The sequence below is a fragment of the Cololabis saira genome, chromosome 16, assembly GCF_033807715.1.
Source record: "Cololabis saira isolate AMF1-May2022 chromosome 16, fColSai1.1, whole genome shotgun sequence".
NCBI lineage: Eukaryota > Metazoa > Chordata > Actinopteri > Beloniformes > Belonidae > Cololabis > Cololabis saira.
Window position 1 is genome coordinate 16,992,902 of NC_084602.1, and position 21,563 is coordinate 17,014,464.

The window sequence follows — 21,563 nt, forward strand, 5'->3', positions numbered from 1 at the left end:
TTCAAATATGGCTCAAACTTGTCATTGCACCGGACATCTGCAAGGAACACGAATCACTGGATGATGACATCACGATATCACTGATGACATCACATTACATTTACTCTGATTACTTCCCCTCCCTGGAGATTCGACAATGCGTTCTCCAGAGTTTTCCTGACCTCTGTTGATGGTACGAAGAGGTTTTTGGCACCTCCCAGGACTTTATATTGGTAGCTGCAGACCCGCTCAGTACCTGATATCAACTCCAGACCCTTTATCTGCTTCATTTGCCTCAAAGTACAGCAGGGAATAAACTTCTTTTCAGTGGAGGAAATTATAAATGGAGGTACTTTATACAAAACTGAGGTACTTTGTTTGAAATGGTTGTTTTTCCTAAAATGGTAAATGCCATATTTTTGTAAAAAGCTCTTAAATCAGAGCTGAAAGTGACACTTTAGTCCCATCTTCATTCTCTTATTTCGGATCCTTCGCAGGGACGTTTAAGGACAAAATCCTAAGAACTATCCACAATACTTCTGGTACACTGTGAAAAGAATGCTACATTGGGGTTTTAGTACTATGAATACTTGATGTACTTAATAATATGAATTAAGTACTTATTACATATTAATACCAATGTTGTTTTTCTTAGATACCCCAGAAGCCGTTTTTACTTTGTAGTACTTGACTGCTGCAGATTTTCATTGATCTTGTCTCTGCTGTTTTCAACTAATGTTCACATTAACACTTTTCATACTCAAGATGGATCAATATTCACTTTGCGAGCCAGATTCAGCCATTCACAGGATGCTTTCTAATGATGAAGATAGCTTTTCTTATGTGCATTGATTAAGGGCTTTTGTATCTTCATCGAAGGTGATGCGAAAACTGGAAGGACAAAAAAATAAAAAATTCTGCGTTACCATTAGTGGACGACCCAGTGAGTCCCACCTGCTCAGGTGTGGGTTAGGCTGTGGTTTACAGGTGAGTTATAGAGCAGGGTCCAGGGAACTGTAACAGGGCCAACTTCCTCCTCGGTCCTTTTAACTACTCTGTCTTCAGTACGGTGTCTGTCCCGGTAGGATCCACTGACCAAGCGTGGAAGGAGCTGAGAGGATTGCTGGTGTTTTGGTTATTCTTTTTGTATGTTTTTTTAGCTCCATCTGAATACACAGTGACAGTAAGAGAAGACTCAGTCTGGACAAGGACATCGAGAGGGCTGTACTGTATGTCATCTCCTGTATTATAGCATCCCCCAATCACTATCAAGTCAACAACCCATCCCATCTTGCAGTTTCTCCCAGCCATCCTGTAGGAACTAACTTGAGGCCTTGTCTTCACTCAGTAAAAATACAAAAGTCCAGCTTATACTTGAACTTGAGACTCAGGAGGAATGGTGGGGGTTATGTCATGTCGTTTGCAGCTCTCAGCAGCAGCAGCAGCAGCTCAGTTTGCAGCTCTCAGGTGCCTGATAGTTAACCAAAACCAGGCTGCATCCGTTTTTGTGGACTTGGAGGAAACTTAAGTCAGTGTCCCTGAGAGCTTTCTGTGGGAGTTGCTTCAGGGTTACGAGGTGGTGAGGCCATTCGGTCCCTGCACAACCGGGCCCACCACTTGCTGTGCAATACTGGCAGCGAGTCAGATTTGTGGGAGTCGGACTCCGCCAGAGTAATTCCTTTGTCACTGATTCTTTGCGTGACCTGAGCGGATTGCATTTCGAGGTACAGCCAAAAGGGAAGATGGTTTCCAGTGCAACAGCCTTGCTCTTTACGGATCATGTGGTTCCGCTGGCTTGAGTGGAGACCTCCAGCGCGTCCTGGGGCAGTTTCCAGCCAAGTTTGAAGCAGCTGGAATGAGAATCAACCCCTCCAAGTCTGAAGTCATGGACCTCATTCTGAAAAGAGTTTCCCCAAGAGGAAGACTTTTAAGTATGTTGAGATCCTTGAGGGGGGGGCAAACAATGACATGCTGTACTGTCCTGTTTTGCTGAAAAAGGAGAGATTAACAGAAAAAGCAAAGCTCTCAGTTCACCAGCTGACATTTATAGTCATAGGTTTGACTACAATGAGCTTGTTCTGAGGCGTGTGGGTAGCCCTCGCCTCGGGGACGTAGCGGGCGGTTCATCTGAGGACTCGGAGGGGAGTTTGAAGCAGCTTGCAGATGTGGTTTGAGTGTTTTATCAGCCTTCCCGCAAGCTCCCGGGGGATTTGTCATCAGCATATGCCACCAAGAGAAAGACCCAGGCTGCAGAGACTGCATCATCCGGCCTGATTGGGAACACCTCCAAGCCTGTTGATAGATGTGGAGGAGGTGGTTCAAGGGAGGGAGATCTGCTCAACTCTGCTCAAACCGTCCTGGCAGGATACCGGCCTGGGGCCGGATTCACAAAACATTCTTAAGAAAAAAAATCTTCTTAAGTGTAATTTTTTTCTTGAGTTCAGTCTTAAGAAGAAAAAAGAGAAGAAGTCATATTCTCCAAAAAAGTTCTTAAGTATTTTCTCAACTTTCTTCTTAAGTTTATTCTTAAGAAAAAACTTAAGAATAAATGGTATTCTTGAAATAAAAGTTCTCAAATTTGTTCTTGACTTTTTTCTTAACTTTAAGACAACCTTGACCTGTCTTAAAATTTCTTCTGTGAAAAGGTAAGCCTCTAATATCACCTTTTTCAACACATTTTAGACAAGTTTAGACTAGTAGGTCATAGTTTGAGGATATACTTTGTAATTAATTACACAAAGAGCCTGTTAACTGTTTGTTAGCATGTTAGTTAGCGTGGTAGTTAATTATTATTAATTTTCCCCAATAGTATTTTTATTTTCACACATTAATCTCATCCACCATAACCTCAAGCTCCTGCCTTGAAAAGTTCCTGCATCTCTTTTTCTCCTTCTCCATGTTTAGTGAATGACTGACGGTTAAGACGCAAACTACCTGTAGCCTATATATGTTGTTTGTTGGCGCGTGCAATGCAATGACATATTTTAAGACGTTCTTAAGTAGGAAAAATAAGAAATTCATAAGAAATGACAGTTCTTAAGACGGTTCTTAAGAAAATATTGAGGAATTGCATTTAAGAACTTTCTTATGAACTTCTTAATTTTAGATCTTAAGACATTTCTTAAGATCGTTCTTAAGAACATGTTGGTGAATCTGGCCCCTGGACGCTAAATGACGTCCCCTACTAACTGTAGAAGATGTAATCCAGTTACACAACAACCCCAGATACTCATCCTAGGAGTTACAAATATATGAAAAATGGTTACATTCAATCAGTAATCAGGAGTTGGAACATGTTATTTGTTTTAATGTCAGCTTCATACCTGCACCTTTTATGATTTTTGTATATTGCACGCTTGCGACGCTACAAATATATGTATAAAACCCAAAACCACATCTGTGGCTGCCCTCGCTACACTAGGTGTCACCAGTAGCACGTCTTGCCATGATGACACAGCACATGCGTGCACTTGTGGTTTGATACCGATGCAAATAGTGGCTTTCTTACCGGTAAGAAATGTTACCCATGAGTTCCACGCACACCCGTGGGTTTTCCATGAAGAGTCCCCCCGTGGGTGTTTCACTACTTCTTCCTCTCGTTCATGTGGCATCGTCCTCCCACCCCTGTCCTCAGATGAACTGTGACTGCAGGAATGAAGGGGCTGCTGCTGCTTTCATGTCAGTGAACCACATCCGCCTGCCGCGCACAGTTTTCATCTTTCCCTCACGGCCCGTAAAAAAAAAATCCAACAACTTGCCCCTCAGGGATTTGTTGTGTGAGTCTTTAACCTTTGTGCAACTGGAAACTTCAGACTTTTAGTTCACAGTGTCTCCAACTAGTGGGCATGTTGGGGATAGGATGTGTAAACTGGCTGTGGGGTGGTGGTGGGGGGGGGGTCAATGAAAATGAATATACAGTACAGACCAAAAGTTTGGACACACTTCCCCATTTGTTTGAATGACAAGGTGTGTCCAAACTTTTGGTCTATACTGTATTAATGGACAAAGGAATGGACAGTGAAAAGTGAAGGTTGCACCTTCTGGAGGAACCAAACGCAACAGCAGACCGGGGATATACAACTATTTTCCATGTGCTATGAGCATCCGGTTAAACGCACAAGCTGGTGGGTGGAGATCTGGATCACATTAGTCTATATATTAAGTCACATCCACTGAGTGAGAAACAAGGTGTGGAATCGTACCCAAGCCGTTAAAGTGCCACGAGAAGTTTGTGTCAAGACAAAAAAAAAACGGAAAAACGGAAAAAGGTTGAGTTCTGTGGAACACATGAGCTTTTTGGAGCTTAATATTACATATGCTTGAAAATAAATGGCATAAATGGTGCAAGAAAAAATGATTATGGAAAATGAATACATTGTAAGTATCTTTCTGTTTTAAAAAGGACTCGATAAAGTGTATTTTATGTGTATGCGTGTATATATTTGAGTATCTGAAGTGACTATCAGCTCATGAACTCCAGTATCACACATGCTTGTCACTGTTTTTCTGGCTGCCTCCGTCTGGAAATGTGTTGTTCAGATTTGTGGGGTTCTGTGACATCACAGACCAGGATCGGGACCGATTCAGCCTGTACAGTATGTTACCCCCTTTAACTGCAGTTTAAGTAAAAACAACAGAAAAAGTTTGCTAATTATTTCATATTAATATATTAAATGGCAAGCATGTTAATTTGTTGTGATTTTTATAAACTTTTTCGTGTTTTTGTTATAAATGATAAATTTTTTGTGGTGTGTTACAAATTAAAGTGGTGATGAAGGGAACAACGTGCACATTGTTGTCATTCTGACTATGAAAAACATTAAAAGAACAAAATAAAGTATATACTCTAATTGTGTATTGTACTGTACTTTTGTGTCTTTATTGAGTTACACTCATCCATGACCTTGCAGTCGGGGGCCATTTCCCCCTAGAGCCACCCCCCGAGTTACAAGGTTACATGATTACGAACATTCAAGTGTTTCGTTTTATGTACATTTAAAAGTAAATGTAAATTGCTGATGTAAATATACATTCTAAAATAAAACTCAACATTTCAGAGAATTATCAAGAAAAAAAATGTATAGTTTGAGTTACACAAAAAAAAAAAAAAAAGTCATCCCCGTCACTTAGCTAGGTTTATTTTGTAGCTCATCTTGAATTTGAACTGCAGGTCAACACATCTGGGCTGTTTTCTTCTAAAAATGTAATGCATACATCATGGAAGTAGCAACACTTACAGTTCATCGACTGGCCGCTGGGAGCTGGTTCTGAAGGCGACATGATCGTCACTGACCCATATGTTAAGATGAACTTTGGAGCAGAAATAAACACATTTACAGCCTGGCTTTGGTCTCCATGGCTAGGATTCACATCCCTGCCGACTTTAGGGATGACAATTTTTTTTCCCCTGTATCATTTCAGGTGAATTTACATAAAGTAATACATTTATTTCTAAAATGGAGTGCAGCCTTTTGATTGGCAGTCAGCTTAGCTGATAGTAAAGCATTATTACTGCATTATTACTCCACAGCTCCTTCAGCTGGAGGAGCTGGCTGACTGGGGGGGCGTGTATCAGTCAGCTTCCCAGGTGTGTTTGTTTTGCCCACATTGGTGTCAGAACCAGGAGAAAGGGGGACGACCACTTCAAAAAAACCCATGGCTGGTGATATATATACCTTATATACAGATGAGTTGTCCGGTTATTTTTGGGAGTGTATGCATGAACCCATGTTACTGTCATTGCTCCAGAGTGGGTTCACAAGCAAGTATTTTATTGTGAATCATGAAAATCAAGTTTGACACCACCTTAAAAAGGCCCAAATTGTAAGGAATTGCAAAACAGCAAAACATAGCAAAACATAACATAACATAGCAGCTAATTGTAGTTTGTAAGTGGTTGACAGGTAGTTATTTTGGATTTCTTATAAATCTGTCTTTAAATGTGAGATACTGGACCTCGGTTGGGCCGGTGGGACAGCATATTTTTAAAGGGGACCTATTATGAAATACACGTTTTTTCTTGCTTTAACATATATAAAGTGGTCTCCCCTCAGCCTGCCAACTCAGAGAAGAAGGAAAGCAATCAGATTCTTCAGTGTCTGTACAGCCGCCCGAATGAGCCATCCAGTGTGATGTGACTTCTACGAGCCGTTCAGATTCTGCTCCCGTTGTTACATAACAAAAATCCAAACCACGCCCACAACTAAACACCGTGTCCTAACTGCATGCGAGCGTCCGACTATTGCGTCGCACTGCGTGACATCGGACACTCTCTGTCCATCTCCCTCCAGCCGCAGCTGTCACTTTATTGAGGTTTTTGTAGTGAAATGAGGAGGAATCATAGAGATAACTTCTCATTTCAACTAACTGGATCAGCCGTTCTTCATCCATGACCGTTTCCTACAGCGCTTTCAACCGGCTTTCAACGCGAGCGACAGGAAGAAAATAGAAGCAGGGCGTCCAACAAATGTTCAGCTCAAAACGGTGCGTCGCTCGCGGCCAGTTAGGACAGTCCAATAGAAAATAAAGCAATGGAATTGATTTTGTCACTGACGCTCGCTCGCATCGCATGCAGTTATGACACGGTGTAACTCCGCCGGCCGGAGCTTCTGGCATTTTTTCGTAGCGGTGTATCGCATCATTTAGGCAGCCAATCAGCACAGTGCCTCATTATCATAGCCCCGCCCACTCAGAATCCTGCATAGATAATGAGGTTAGAGAATGAGATGATAAAAACATGGCTCAGAGGCTGAATTTTATTTAGCAAAATCAATCAAAAACTTGTTTTTAAGACATCCAAGGCCTGTTTAAAATAGGTAGTAGATGCCATAATAGGTCCCCTTTAAATCCTCAACTTGACAGGTATGCCTTGCTTTGCTGCCGGCCAGCAGCTCCGCCTCCCTGCCCGCCCTCCTCCCGCCCCGAACAGCGCCGGTGTTAGGACCCGGCGGCCGGGGCCGCGGAGCGGGCCTGATCGCAGAGCGGAGGATCGGCGGAGCTGCTGGCCGGGGAGGCGGAGGTCGGGGAGAGACGCACAAGGAGGCTCCGGGAGCAAGCCAGGCATACAGGGTCAGGCCCGGGACTTGGGAAAAAATCCGGTAACTAGCACACAAGCGGCTCTTCGTCCTCGCAAAACGCGTAGAAGGCGGCGCTCCAGTGAGAAAGGGGAACCTCACTGTGAACAAAAAGGCGAAGCGCTCAGATAGCGGAAGGAGCTCGGTTGAAAATGGGAAATAGAGAAATTTGGGGTTTTTTTTCCTCCTTTTCCTCGGGTGATGCTCGTTTGGTACATTGAGGGGTGAAGTCGTGCGTGTTTGCGGCGGAGAACAAGCCCTCGCAGCTCCGCTTTTTTTTATTCTGGCAGCCTCATGAGCAGAAATAACGGGGATCCATCCTTCAGTGGCCGTGGCCTGCAGAGCAGCGACCATCCCCTGCTCACACTTCCCTGCCGCAATAAAACATCGCAAACTTTGACATTTTAAAGCATAGCCAGGTGAATGAGACAGTCACTCAGTTATCTAGACGCCGGGGGTCCTGCGGGCCTGTAATAAGATGTTTTTCTCAGGATTTACCCGCTCTGCTTTTGGACTGCAATTAATTTTTTTCCCAGGGGCCAGTACTGAATTCCAGCAGACGTGTGTCTTTTGAAATGAATCATATGGGAATGTCATTAATAACCTTGGCTTACTGGGAATTGATTAATGAATACAGTTGTGCACCTCTCCACCGGTACGACTGTAGCTGCGCGCATGGCGCACTGCTGGAGTAACTTCAACCCAGATGCGAATGAAATATTAATGCAAAAACACATGTGCAACAGTCTTATTATCCCGCTTTCACCACCTTGACGCCACAACGAGGGGGATTTGGTTGAGTTTAGCCCTCATTTAATAAAGACACATGGTGAGAGAGAGGGCCTGCGGGCCATACTTGCCATACAGTATCTATAGAAGCCTGAACGGGTCCTATAGCTACATGACGAGCCCTCAACAAAGAGAAATCTGACTCTCAGACTAAAAGCGAGAGGATTTGGGGAAATATGCACAAAGTATGTCAGGGCTGCACTCTGCAGTTTGCATGAGGAGCTGCTTAACTCTTAACTGAATGCCTGGAGGCAGGTTACCAAAGTGTCTAAACACTAATGACAAACTGAAAGCTGCTGCAGATTAGATTTTTGCATGAACTTATCATTATGAAGAAGCTGTTGACAGTATGTTTTAATGGCGATAGCTGTGATGAATGGCTCTGATAAGCCTCACTTTCATCGTGCAGTCCTGTCCATCAACAATTCTGCTGTGAAAAATTAAGATTGGATGTACAGTTGAAAGGTGGTCCATGGTTATATAACCAAATGTTACCCGTTTTATGCCCACTGGACACCCCAAAAACCATAAAACATCTCTTACCAACACCTTTACATTTTTTTGTCAGCACCATATAAAAGATTAAATGTGCCTCCTTGTCTCCAGGAATTATTTCCTGATGTTTTGTCCTTCTCATAGCCACTCTCTTGTATGTACGTTTGCACAAAGCACAGAAAACATTGATAATGTAACTTCCTCTTTGTTACTTACATGGTTATACTTCATGTCTACAGCGCTCACAATCATAAAATTCCTTTTTCGTGATCGTAATAATTGCCCCCCCCCTTACTAAAACTGAAAAGCAAAATCAACTCCTACAAGTTAGCTCTCATAGTGATGCTGGGATGTTTTGGTGTATGGTTTTATAACTAAACCCATGGCATTATGATTCACTTTGCTAAAATATTAGTGGTGAAGTTTCTAAAAATGCAGAGTTGGTATCATTAAATCATTGCAGAAGAACAGGAGACCAGTGGTTCAGGTCTATTTAGAGGTAGCAGAAGTTCATCCAGCTGCTCAGCACATAATTGGAAACTATTCTAATGATTATGCAAAAATAACCGCCGTCAGTTCAGATATTTGCAATCAGGTAATTATGTAATAGCTGCAGCAGGCCTTTTCATGTCCCATTTTGTTTTAGGTCACTGACCTCTGAGGAAAACAACAATCCAGGCGTTGCGTTAGCTGTGCCAACAATGAAATCAGCTCAGTGGAAACAAAAATAGTCTAATTGTCTTTTTTTTTTGTTCTTTTCTATTTTAGGGGAGTAGAGAAGAAGGATCATCTCTAAGTTCTTTATTTTTACTTTTGAGTTCATTTTCACCGGCAGCTTCCTTCTCATCTACACTACCCATCATCCAACGCCACCCATAAGCCCGTAAGACTCTCAACGATGCCGTCCAACACTGTCACCAACACCAACACCACTGCATTCAAAGGCTCAGACTTTGCTGATTCACCTGGAAACAGAATGGTAAGAAGTGAAAGAAGTGACTCTACCACTCGCCAGGGAGGTTATGTGAAGCTCAGTGGGTCGGTCTTGGGATTTCTCTTGCCAGTCCTCTGCCAAGTCCTCACCAGAGTTCACAATACCTCATTTAAGTGGATTATTTTTAGCTGCGGGCTTACCTAATAATTGTGTAACCAAGGGTATTCCTCAGGGTTAGGTCTTCAGACCACTCCTTTTTCATTTATATATAAATTGCATCGGATCTGTAATCTGTATTTACTGCCAGATGAGACATTTGACGTGATTTAAAACTCTTAAAACGACTGAGACATGGAAGCGATGGGTTTTAGTTTGTACCTTAAAGAAAAAACTAGAAAGCACGTCTCTTTGGAAGCAAATGAAGGCGCTCAAACTAAACAGATTCATGCAATATTTCTGATTGTAAACGTCCCGATTGACCAGTAAGTGAAGAGTTTTAGTGTGTTCATGTTATTGATGTTAAATGTAGGATGTTTCTAGGCTCCTTCATGATCGTTACAGGTTTTAGCTGATTTGAGTAGCCGCTGTCTTGATGCTATTGGAAAAAACATTATAGCGCTTTAGATTTTTGTATTCCCTCAGTCAATAAAGATTTAATGAATTCAGATTACATAGAGGAGTTTAGTCTTCCAAGTGCACATGGGAGAATTCTTGGCGAAAAATAGAAAGGAAACTCCACCAAACTTCACAGCCTGTTTCACTTGTTTTTCTCTTTTTTAAGTTTTTCACAACAGTTACGAGACTAACTGGATTTTGCTTTGAAGCGATTGCTACCTCCACTTATGTGACAAACGTGCTGTGTGATGTTCCCTGGACAGATCATTTGAATCTAGAGGAAAGTGGTTTAGGGTTTAGTGCAATCCCTTCAGATTAAAATCTCATTTTATGGAAACAATTATGAAAGTGTCGATCGGTACAATCAACAATCAATTTTAGGATTTATTGAAGAGTCAGAGTGCACGTGGGATGCTCTTGTCACCTTTGTGATGCGGTCAGACTCATAATCGTGGTCGTTTAACTGCAGCATCATCACCTCAGTGGGAGTGTCGGCAGCATCGCGAGGACCGTGATGTGACAAGTGCAGGTGTAATGGTGCCGACGTGGGCGTTGGCTGGCGGAGCTGGAGTTGGAGTCGGGGAACGGCTGTACAGCTCTTCAACTGGGGGAGGCGGGATCTGTCCTTTTCCTGTATGTTCCCATTACACGCTGCTGCCCTTACTCTTGTTGCCTGGCAACAGACATTGCCTTAAATAGCAGGCTACCCAGACGGAAATAGTGCAGCGATATCGACGGTGTAGTAGGGTTCACTCCAGGCAACAACAGCCGATTACATTACAGGCTTTTTTTCTGTTGTGTTTCAGACGTTGTTTGTGTGAGGCTGTGTGTGAAAGCGGCGCGTTGATTTTTCCCTCCAGTGTGTCTGAGCGTTCTGGTGGAGACGGCCGTGGTGTGGGCTGTTCCCGCAGAGATAGCCTGGCACCACTGAATCGTGTCATCCACGTAAGTGGTTCCCAAATGAGCCTGCACACCAGGCTGCACTCAAAACATACCATTATCTATGCAAATTCTGCCGTCCCAGAAAGGGGGAAAAAAACAGCCAAAGCGCCAGTCTATTAATGATCGCACAATAAACTGGCTCCGTCTTACAAAAGAACTAATATCTTCATTTCAATATCAATTTAAAGGCCTGCATTCTCTCTAAAAATCTGTGGATGATTTATGAGCACAAGCAGCCGTTTGATCTACTCTGATCACGTCCATTTCTTTAACTTCTTCAATCGAGCCACAAACTAAGCGTACAACATGGCTCCAACTCTGAAACAAACCCTCTATGGGTATAAATGTCCGTGACCCCTTAAATAGTTAGCAGGGATCTCTTTAAAACCATTGTTATGGCTCGCTGTATTCTTCACAGTTTTGTTTAGGTTATGATTCACCCGTTCACTTTCACCTTCATATTATTACATAATATACATGCAGCTCCATTGCTGCTTAAACAATCAGTCTAGTTTCATTTTTATTTAGTACTCTGAAAATTGAAAAGACCAAGTCAAGCATATTTTTAGTTCCTCGGTATGCGTGCCCTACATCAGCACCCTACGTGCTGAGTAATTTCTCTCGTCAGTCATCACAGAAGTCTACAAATGACACGTTCCTGTCCAGATTACTCCGTGGCCTGGAGATGGGATGCCTGCAGCCAGCATGAAAGAGACGGGTCATCAGGTAGTCAGAAATAGACCAAATGATTTCAACCGCTGTGTGAAAGCTTCAGAAATAAACATTGGTTGTCAAAGAATATGCAAGTATGAAACTACTATTGTTTTATGTTGTTTGCGGTGGTCGATTGGTGGAAGAAAGAGCATGGAAACGGTGAACCTTTAGCCTTGCTTTTCTACATACAGCATTGTGGGAGTTTCCCTTTCCGAGTGCAAAACACGAGGAGCGGATTATTTAAATGAGCCTCCGCAGACTGACTTGCTGCACTGTTATTTATTTTTACAGTTGCTGTCTAGCATCAGATTCTACATTCACACGAACGTGCTTGCTCGAAGGCCAGAAAAATACACTTACGGAACATTTTGGGCTTCCTAACTTAATTGTTTTTTAAGGAACTAAAAAAATAGAAGAGGATCAGAAGGTTTTCACTGGAAGGAGGGCTGTAAACCTTTTGAACCTCTACTTTTTCATTTTTTTCAACTGCACCGTTCCCATGTTACCAAATGGCAAGGGTGCAGTGTATGTATATATATATATATATATATATATATATATATTACATATGTGATTATTGCAGGATAGTAGAAATTGCAAATTAGTCAGAATACTGAAACGATTAGTCGACTAATCAGATTATGACTCTCAAAATGATTAAATGGCTCTTATTTAGCTCTCAGCTTTTACATTTAGCATGAGGTTGTTTAAATCAAGTGCTAATTATGAATTGAGGACATTAAAAATGGCCACTTCATTCTAAAATAGTTATTTTAATGAACTGTACTGCTAGTAGCTGTGGTGTTGCATCCGTCGCCGCCATATTGTTTACCTGGCGCCGTACTCTAGTGCGCATGTGCAACTCAGCAGAGATAGAAAAGGAAGAAAGATGCCTCACTCTGTTGAAAGACCTGCGTGGCGACAGTAGTGGCTGAAAGCTATTGAAAGCTATTGTATATCCAATTCTGGGTGATAGAAAGGAAGGTGAAGCCTTACTGTGTTAATATTTTTGTGCACAATAGTTGACAATTAACTTCGGCATTGAGTATTTTTATCATCAGCGTCGACCAATCGTTGCACCCCTACAGGATATTAAAACAGCACGGGCTGCTGACAGTCATTGTTTTGGTGGTCTTTTTTTACGAGTCATAGTCATTTATTTGTTTCCCTGTCATGTACCTTGCCGTAATGTTGCCCTCCTGATCAGCATCACACAGCAGTTTCCCTCATAACCTATCATATGTCCTCCCTCCCCTTATTCAGTCAGCTACACTGCCCCCTGCAGGCCTTCTGGTGCATTACCACAGCAAATGCACATTTCCTTCAGAGCGTAAGATGTATGTGATTTTATGTGAAGCACTGTGTAGCACGGCTAGTGCTACGGGGCCCGACCAACAGGACAGAGAGGACACGGGGTTCTGTGCACGAACACCTTTATTTCCAAACACACCAACACACGTGTTTTCAGCTTCAGTCCGCCGCCCTCTTGCTGCTGTGCAGCCACTTCTTATGAAGGCAGGCAGGGTGGAGAGGTTGATTGGGAACACCTGTTTCCAATCACCTGAGTGGCTGCACCTCCACCCTGCCACGCACTGATACTAAAAACTCTGCGTCGACTGTCAAGCGGCGTGTGTAGGTAAAGGCTCTAGCAGTATCGGGTCTGGTCTTCACTGTGATCAGCATAACCTAAACCTCTAGCTACTGCATGTGACGGAAGCAGCCGGTGAACTATGACCTCTCGCATGTCACAAAACAAAATGTCCGGCGCCACCTGGTGGCCCTGTTTGGTACGAACCAAGCAAAAGATTCTGGCTGTAACACGTCATTTTCAACTTATCATTGAATTGCAGACAAAAAGTCCCACTGTGAATTAGTTCAGATACGTAAATATTTCAAGGTGTTGCATCACTTTCACTAGTGGTTGGCATAGTATATATTGCATAAAGGTTATTATTGTTTTTGCATGAATCAAATCTATGCCCATGACTCCTTGTGTTTCCATATTGTTTAAACTTTTTGCATATATAGACGCATATCTCAGACTTCTTATGCTCTAGCGTCTGTGGCTCCACTGCTCCACCATATGTGAGTTTGAAGTAAATGTACTTATCAACTCATCAGTAAAAGGTACTGAGCCAGGGAATATCTTACAGCGTCAAGTGCCTATACGTCTCCAGGGGAATATTACATTAAATGCTGAGGGAATTTAATAATGATCCGACCCCCGCCTCCCCCGAAGCCATCAGCAGTGGCCTTGCAGGTTCATTTGCATTCAGACCTGGTTCTGGCGGTGCTATTCAGTCAATACTGGATCCAAACGCATCTACATCAGGATCATCTTTTCTCCCATCAGCCCCTGGGGTACTTTGTGGTGGCAGACACGGGGCTTTGTTCACGGGGTTAGACAGTTTTATTAATCAAAGGGAAACTGCAGCAGGCGAAGGTGGGGGCCGGTCACCCTGTTTGTTACGGTGTCAAGAGGGAATTGTCTGCGGAAGGTCAGCGCTGCGTCCGCGGGGCTTTTCACTTCAGCCCGGTTCAAAGGAACGTGTCATTCAGTTTCTGTCACCGTCGGCCGAGGACGTTCAAGGACCCGCCGCGGTCCTCCCTCCACGTTCAAGTGTGTCACGCTGCTGCAGCTTTTCTGTGTGCCCTGCAGCTCCGGCGTCGGCCCTACCACCCCGAACTTTCAATAAGAGATAGACAACATCAGAGCTGCAATTTTGAGGTGACATTTTCCAAAGATGAGTGAAGACGCACTGATTCACTGGCTGCTGGTTGGAATCTGCCCTGAGAAATCCCTTTTTTTGTGTGTAGTTAACAAATGCATCAGTTGATCACTGGGAAAAGTGTTTTATACGGAGGTAAAGATATCAGATTACGTGGAGGACTCTGCCTGCAGCCCCTTCTATCTTTTACCGCTGCTCCTGAATGAGGCTGGAGTCGACGGATCGGGTCATATCTCATTTACTTATGTATTTGCAGGATGCTGTGTCCCTAATCACGGTACTCTCTCTCTCTCTCTCTCTCTCTCTCTCTCTCTCTCTCTCTCTCTCTCTCTCTCTCTCTCTCTCGCTCTCTCTCTCTCTTCACAGGGAGAGACTACAATACTGGACATGGACCTGATGGAGGAGGAGAATCCGACTTTAAGTAGTGCCTGTTTTAAACCTGGCAAGCTGGGAAGAAAGCGGAAACTTCCAGTGAGTGTTGACGCATGTCAGAAAAAGTAGCAGCCGCAAATGCTCATCCACACATTTGTTTTCAATCATAATGTTTCACCTGCATGAAAGGACTCGGTAAAGCTCCTTACTGGTTTTATTGAGTCCAAACTCTTTGATGAACTGCCAGAAACAGCTAGAACTGATCCTTAGATGGAGAGATTTAGTGTTAGCTCTGAGCTGCAGTTTCAGCTTGGGCGCTTCGTCTCCGTCCCAGTTTACTTTACCCGGTAAATAACGAGACGGAACAGAAAGAAAAGGTTGTCTGATGCAGGTAACTGACCGCGGACCGACGGAAACCTTTCTTCCCCAGGCAGGGGAAACGGGATTAATTATTCAGTTGGTTTCTAATGGAAGGCAGGACGTCTTCCGCCGCACCTCCACCCAGCTGGCCGGTCGTGGCGTCACGCATGCGCTCGACGTGCCCGACGTGCTGGAGACCGCTAAAAGCAAAGTTTACTCGGTTTCTCACAGTGTGAACGGACGGAATATTTGTAGAGAATATGCGGTCGGGAGGGAAATGCCGGAGGGTTTTTGTCAGCGTGTATATGAAAGAGCGGAGCGGCCTGTTTGATAACCCGCAGAGAAAAGGCCGCGCTCAGAATCGGGGCGCCCGGACGACTGCTTTCACAGCTGTGGGGGATCGACCACATGTGCCAGATGCTCTCGTCACGTCCATGTTTTACTGCTGCTGCCGTTCTGCCATGAAATGGTTTTCTTTTGTTAATTTTATATTGTCCAGTAAACGCAGACGGAGGGACCTGGGGAACGGTTGTTGTAGGGAGGTATGCCGCCAGCATCCAGCCCTCCAGAAAAGACAAACAACATCTCTTTCTGTTGCACACATTAACCCACCTTCCGTTGCTGTTGAGGGGGTCGCGCACCGATGCTCAAAGCTGTTAGCTCGAGGGAGTTAATCTGCGACCTCACCGGTGACACATCTCACTAGCTGCTTGTTCGTCTGTGAGTTTGTCTCGACTCAAACGTTTGGAACAAATTGTTGATTTTATGCAAAATTTACTTATAAAATGGAAAACGATTTGCTGTGAAGACGCAAAGTACTTTTTTTTTCTTAATTTGTCTCCTTTAAGACAAAGAAATGTAGCAAATAACTCCCGTTTGTTAATAATTAGCATTTAAATAACGTTTTTATGTTATGATGATGTAATAACATCAACAGAAAATGTAATAATAACATTTGTTTATTATTCAGGGTTGTAGCCTCAGTTGTCACTGTTTTTAAAACCGGCGTATTATTTACCGCTGCATGTGGGAGCAATCTGCTGAGCAGTGGGTTGGATTAGCTAGTTAGTGTTTTACTTATAACCTCTCTGACCCCTGTCGGCCCGTCTGAGCTGATTGATTTACCCACCATGACCTCTGACCTCTGGCCGGGGCTGTATGCAGTTCACTGGGTCACCGATGCGTTGCATAATGCTTTCAGGGACAGTCGGCTTGCACGGCCGACAGCTATTTCGTTTGCGTGCGCTTGCTTCGTATGCATTCGTGCAGGTAGCAGCTTCTTTGTTTGAAGTCAGAATATTAACAACTGAGCCGCAGTATTTTGTTGTTTTCATTCACTGTGTCAAACAGATTTATTGTCAAGCTGCACTTTCCACGCTTTACAGCTAATTTGTTCACGGTTACAACAATGATGGAGTCATTTAGACTTCTGTGGCTTGCGAAGGAATGCCCCAAAGACCACTTTGGCTGGTGTACTTTTGTTTTCACTATGCAGTGCAACTTTGACGGGAGTTTATTTTGCATGTCTGTTACGTATCATTTGTTCTGCATCCATTACGCAGATATTTTTGTAGGGTCACATGAATCGCAGGTTTGCATCCTTCCCCTCTTTAGCCTGCAAGAATCAGATCAGAGAATTGGATTTATATTGATGTATTTTTGTTGTTTCGGGTGGTGGTGGGCGGCTGTTTTTACACACCACCAAACTAGAGACGAAACACATCACTCTTAAGACGTTTTTCTGCTGCTGAAACTTCACGTCTGTCACCTCTCTGACTCCGCTTGGCTGTTTGCGGTGAGATTGTTTAACAGGGCGTTCCAAAGTGGACACAGAGAGAAACGTCTCCGTCGTCAAACAGCCAACATTCTCGACATATTTCTACGCCGTCGTCATGATTAATGCACGCCTACAGGAAGCTTACTCTTGTACCTGATGTGCGTATGTGTAAAGTAATCCCTTCTCTTTTTCTAACTTAATGTCAGGGCAGCAGATTTACTGGCTTAGCTTTGATGTTTGCAGTTCAACGGAGCCGACTGGGAAATACCATAACTCACAGATAAATAAGAGAAGAGCTGAGCTGCAGTTTGATTTTGTCCAGATATTGCAGAGGAAGCTTGGGAACAATCATCTGGTGTGAAATGGATTAATGCTTAATTAATTGCTTTACTCCAGTAGTGCTACTTTCTTTATCCTTGCTGGTGACATGATTTGTTGTACGTCCAGTTCTTGCATCCACAGCTACGACGCTCGTGCACGCCCTCAAACCTCAAACTGTATCACAGCAAAAGCAGCAGCGGGGGACACAAAGGGAAAATATCCGGTAAATTTCCACAAGCCCTCCACAGCCAGTGGAGAGATGCAGTATTTAGGAATCAAATGGGAGCTGTGTTATGGCATGAGGTCAGGTTAGGTGACTGGTAGAGTCTATAAACTTTAATAGCTGAAATCAAATATCTCTATCACAGTTACACCAGCAAAGCTAAGCAGGATTTGGTCCTTGTATTCAAGATTCCTGGGATTGTGCAACCTTGCAGCTGATAGATGTTGTCATTTCAACGCCTGCAGGTTGAGAGCTGTGACAGCGTCGGCCACGTCTACGACGGCGTATGCAGGCCGCCCATGGCACAAGTCCACAACGGAGACATGGGCGGACATAGAGACAGGATGCCCGATGCCTGCTTCCCCAAACAGGGGAAGAGGGAAGTGGAGAATGGGATCCCCCGAGACCTCTCCTCCTGCCAGGCGGAGGACAGCTCCCAGCGCCGGAGCCGGAGCCGCAGCCGGAGCCTGAGCCGGAGCCGGAGCCCCTCTCAAGAGAACGGATTCCTGGCCAGCCGGGAGGAGCCGGACTCAGAGAAGGACAAGGACGACGGTCTGATGATGCCGAGCAAGAAGAGAGGCAGACGGAAACTGGAGCGCCCAACCAAATGTGAGTTTTTTTTGGCTTCCGGCTGTCGATTTATGCTTTCTTTTGATGCTCTCTTCACGGGGCCCGGCAGGAAAAAGCGACGCGCACGTGACTCGTACAAGATGTCGGGTAGATCTATAAATGGGTGTCTGTGGAGCTCAGCACTCAGAACACAGGAACGACGCTGCCGGGATTAGTAACCCCGAGGTGTTAAGTGTCACATTCATCCCGCCGCACAGTGCAGCGAAGAAAACGGCACCGGGAATCTCGCTGTATCATCAGAGATGATCTTAATGATGTACTCCAAATATTTATCAGATCATGTACACAGAATGTTATTTCACTAAAACCTAATGCCTCCAGGGTGGTCTACCCAAATGCTTTCAATATGCACGATCAGTTGACAATTAAATCCACACTTTATGAGGCGAGGCGAGCTGCTCCACTGAGGAATTGGTTGCAAAATAGATCACATCTGACATCATGCGAGGAAAAGGAAAGAGAATTACCCTTTTTTTAATATGTAAAGCCTGTGTTTTTTTTCCCTGCAGCTTAAACGTCATCACTTTGATAGACTATAATAGAGAACACGTTTATCATATTGGATTCAGTCGGCAGCTCGACTAATTAGTGCACAAACCTTTGGATTCCTTATTGTAACGGACGAAAAACCAGTGTTTTATTTATAAAGACGTGATTTAAAAAAAAAATGGGGCTTGCAGTTACGTTAAATACAGCTTTACGCATCGTTATTATTTATGAACAAGCGTGAAGTGGAGATGCAGGAGCCGCGCATGAGTTGAGGCGGCATGCAGGAGCCAAGCGCCGCTAATTAAAACCATTTGATTCCTTTGGTCGTTAGCGAGTCTGAGCACTTAGATAAAAAAGGTTTTTCGCACTTTGCTGGTCTGAAGCGTTCAGATCCATGTTTACGCAATGCTGAGGAGGAACAACATCAGCAACGGTAATAGAAGAGTAATGACTGCAACCCATCGGCCTGGACGGGCTCGTGCGGCCCATTTCCGATCAATTTGAAATCCATCTTCCGAGAGTGAGAAGCAGTACTCAGAAATGCATAACGCTGGAGACAGTTGGCAGTCTTCCCAGGAGCGAAAAATGCAGAAAAAAAACCCAGGGAGGTACATCTCCGACATTAGAGGCCTCAGTTAGCATATCGAGTGTTGAATTTCATGACGGTTTGATTAGAAATAGGCCGGAACGAGCACGGCGTGTTTGGAAAGGTTTTGCAGGAGGAATCAAACATGCCAGGATAGCTCAGGTTTGACAGAACACACAATCTGGACGAGACTGCTGGGACAATATTGCTTTAGACAGGCGAGCGCAAGGACGAGTTGTTTGGCCGTAATGTGCAGCAGAAAAAACACAGCAGAGCAAGTGTCAAGCACAGTGGTGGAGGCTGGAAAACACTTCATATATTTCGATGTCCGGATATGTAATGCTATTGGAAAGTATTTTACCTACTACTTTGTTTTCCAGGAGTTCAGCAAACAAAATAATTATGGTCTCTGTTAGAATGAATTTTGGTCTTCAAGAAGTTATTCTTCAGTAATTTATGTGTTTCTTTCTCGTCCCACCGCAGGGCAATGACATGAAATATGAAAGAAAGGAAGAAGTAAGGGGCCTTGACAGGGCATAATTAGTTAAACTGTAAGGGAAGTATTTTTTAGGCCGCGATGAAGATCAGTCATACCGTTTCACCCCCCTGTCACTCCCACACATGCACACTCTTTCAAGTCCTCTCTCCATCTGAGCTGCACACCTCCCTTGCCCCTCTCTGGCCACACAGACGCTGGCGATGACCTTGATGAAGACTGCAGCAAATAAATCCCGAGGTGAGGTGACTCATCTCTTGGCAGCAACCCTCCTGCAAGAGCTGGCAGGTCCCCGTCGTGGGGGAACTTACGCCCAAAACTCTTTATAAACCGAGCCCGCAGTCTGTATTTACCCCATCCCAGTTCCTGGGGTCTGTCATGTCTCTTCCTAGAAAAAAAACAAACCAAAAAAACAGGGATAACCTTGCTGGCTGTTGGCTTTAGCTGATTCCTCTGCACTTTTTGCTTGTGTGCATTTTAACCAGTTATTTATCATCAGACTCAGGCTACTTGCTTTTATCCACTGACTAAAGATCAGCTGAACGATTTTCAAGGTAACTTTTTAAAGATGAGAACACCATCCTCTTAATGGTGAGCATAATCATTTGCTAATACCATTAGCTGATTGAACTATGAAAAAACGGTATTTGCATGTCGTGAAAGTATCATGCAAATATCATTTTGAATGTGATGCAAGCAGCATGTTTCAAAAAAGGGGCAAATTTGGAAAAGATGGGTAATATTGAAAAAACACCAACTGAAACACCTCAACGCTAGTCACATTAACAGGTAACGTGTTAATGACGTGAGCTAATCCCAAAAGAGCATCCCCAAGAATCTTTGGACAGATGAAGAGAATATTTGGTCATAGTGTTCATCATCTATTGATTTGGGGCAGGGGGTAACTCCCACATCTGTGAGGGAACCATTAAGAAGGGGTTCCTGGTTCCAATCCTCGCTGGGGTCTTTCCTGTTTGGAATCTGCTCCTCCCACAGCCCAGACACGTGCCATGGGCTGCTTGGTGAGTGTGGGCTGCTGTGGTTGCTCGTCTACATATTGTACATTGTTTCAATTACCATTTAACATCTAGAAAATATCCTTTTCAGGGAAGATCTTGCTTATTCTGCAACGCAATGCCAGTTCTGGACATGTTTTATCAACACCACTGCAGATAAAAGGCGGAACTCGTATATCTAACCGAGAATGGAAAACATTTTAATTTAATCAATTGCAGGGGTGATAGCGCTCCGGCGTCACGCCGGATTTCCGGCATACCCGGGTGTTTGCGAGAAGAAAAAAAATAAAATCAGGTTTGCCGTTTATTTTTCTTATGATATGAATTTTTCATATACCGTAATACCGGTGAGTAGCGCACACAACGTTGGGAACGCGGCGCGGCGGAACGTAGCGCCGCTGGACCCTGTTTGTGAGGGGACTGTTAGCAAGTGAGCAGAGCCGGCAGGGAAAAGTCAACAGTGCTGCGTGTCCGCGTGTAATCTAAATCTACCATGGCCTCAGCGTTAGGGCTTGGCCAAGTGGGCTTTATAAATATATGGGCTTTATAAATGTATTAAATATATGAGCGCGGAGTCGGCGAGAGCTGCGCGCGGCGAAGAGTACGAGCCGGGCGCTGTGAAGCCTGATTTATAGTTCCGCGTTAAATCGACGCGGAGCTTTCGCCGTAGGGTACGCCGTATTTCGCGTAACCCACGGCGTATGGCCTGCGTTGGTGTAACGCGGAACCATAAAGCAACCCATCAGCTGATGAGGATGAGAGGTTAAAACAGCGGGGCTGCCAGTTGTTCATTCCTGGTAAGTTTTGTTAACTCAGAGCTTTATTGGTTTGTTTGTTAGCTTGCTGGTGTTTTTTTTCTCTCTGGGATTTTTGAGTTATTTATGAAGAAGTTCTGAGTTCCTAGTGAGCAGTACTCGAGTTGAAGGGGGATGAGGGGCGATGTGATGGCGGCACCCCCCCCCCCCCATTAAATAAAAACGGTCCAAATCATCCCCCCTGAAATAAAAACGGTCCAAATCATCC

The 21,563-nt window shown here is 44.1% G+C and overlaps 1 protein-coding gene across 3 annotated transcripts in view; it reads left to right on the plus strand.

The window, feature by feature from the left end:
* The first annotated feature begins 6,922 nt into the window (after nt 1–6,922).
* Nucleotides 6,923–21,563, plus strand: part of dnmt3ab (DNA (cytosine-5-)-methyltransferase 3 alpha b) — a 48,167-nt gene continuing 33,526 nt past the window's right edge. For 2 of the 3 annotated variants that reach the window (XM_061744218.1, XM_061744221.1), the window contains exons 1-4: nt 6,923–7,076; nt 9,105–9,315; nt 14,637–14,741; nt 17,569–17,932. In XM_061744218.1, coding sequence (XP_061600202.1) covers nt 9,235–9,315; nt 14,637–14,741; nt 17,569–17,932 — 550 coding nt within the window. In that variant the 5' untranslated portion in view covers nt 6,923–7,076; nt 9,105–9,234. The remainder of the gene's footprint in view (nt 7,077–9,104; nt 9,316–14,636; nt 14,742–17,568; nt 17,933–21,563) is intronic. The other variant, XM_061744219.1, reaches the window with a different exon arrangement.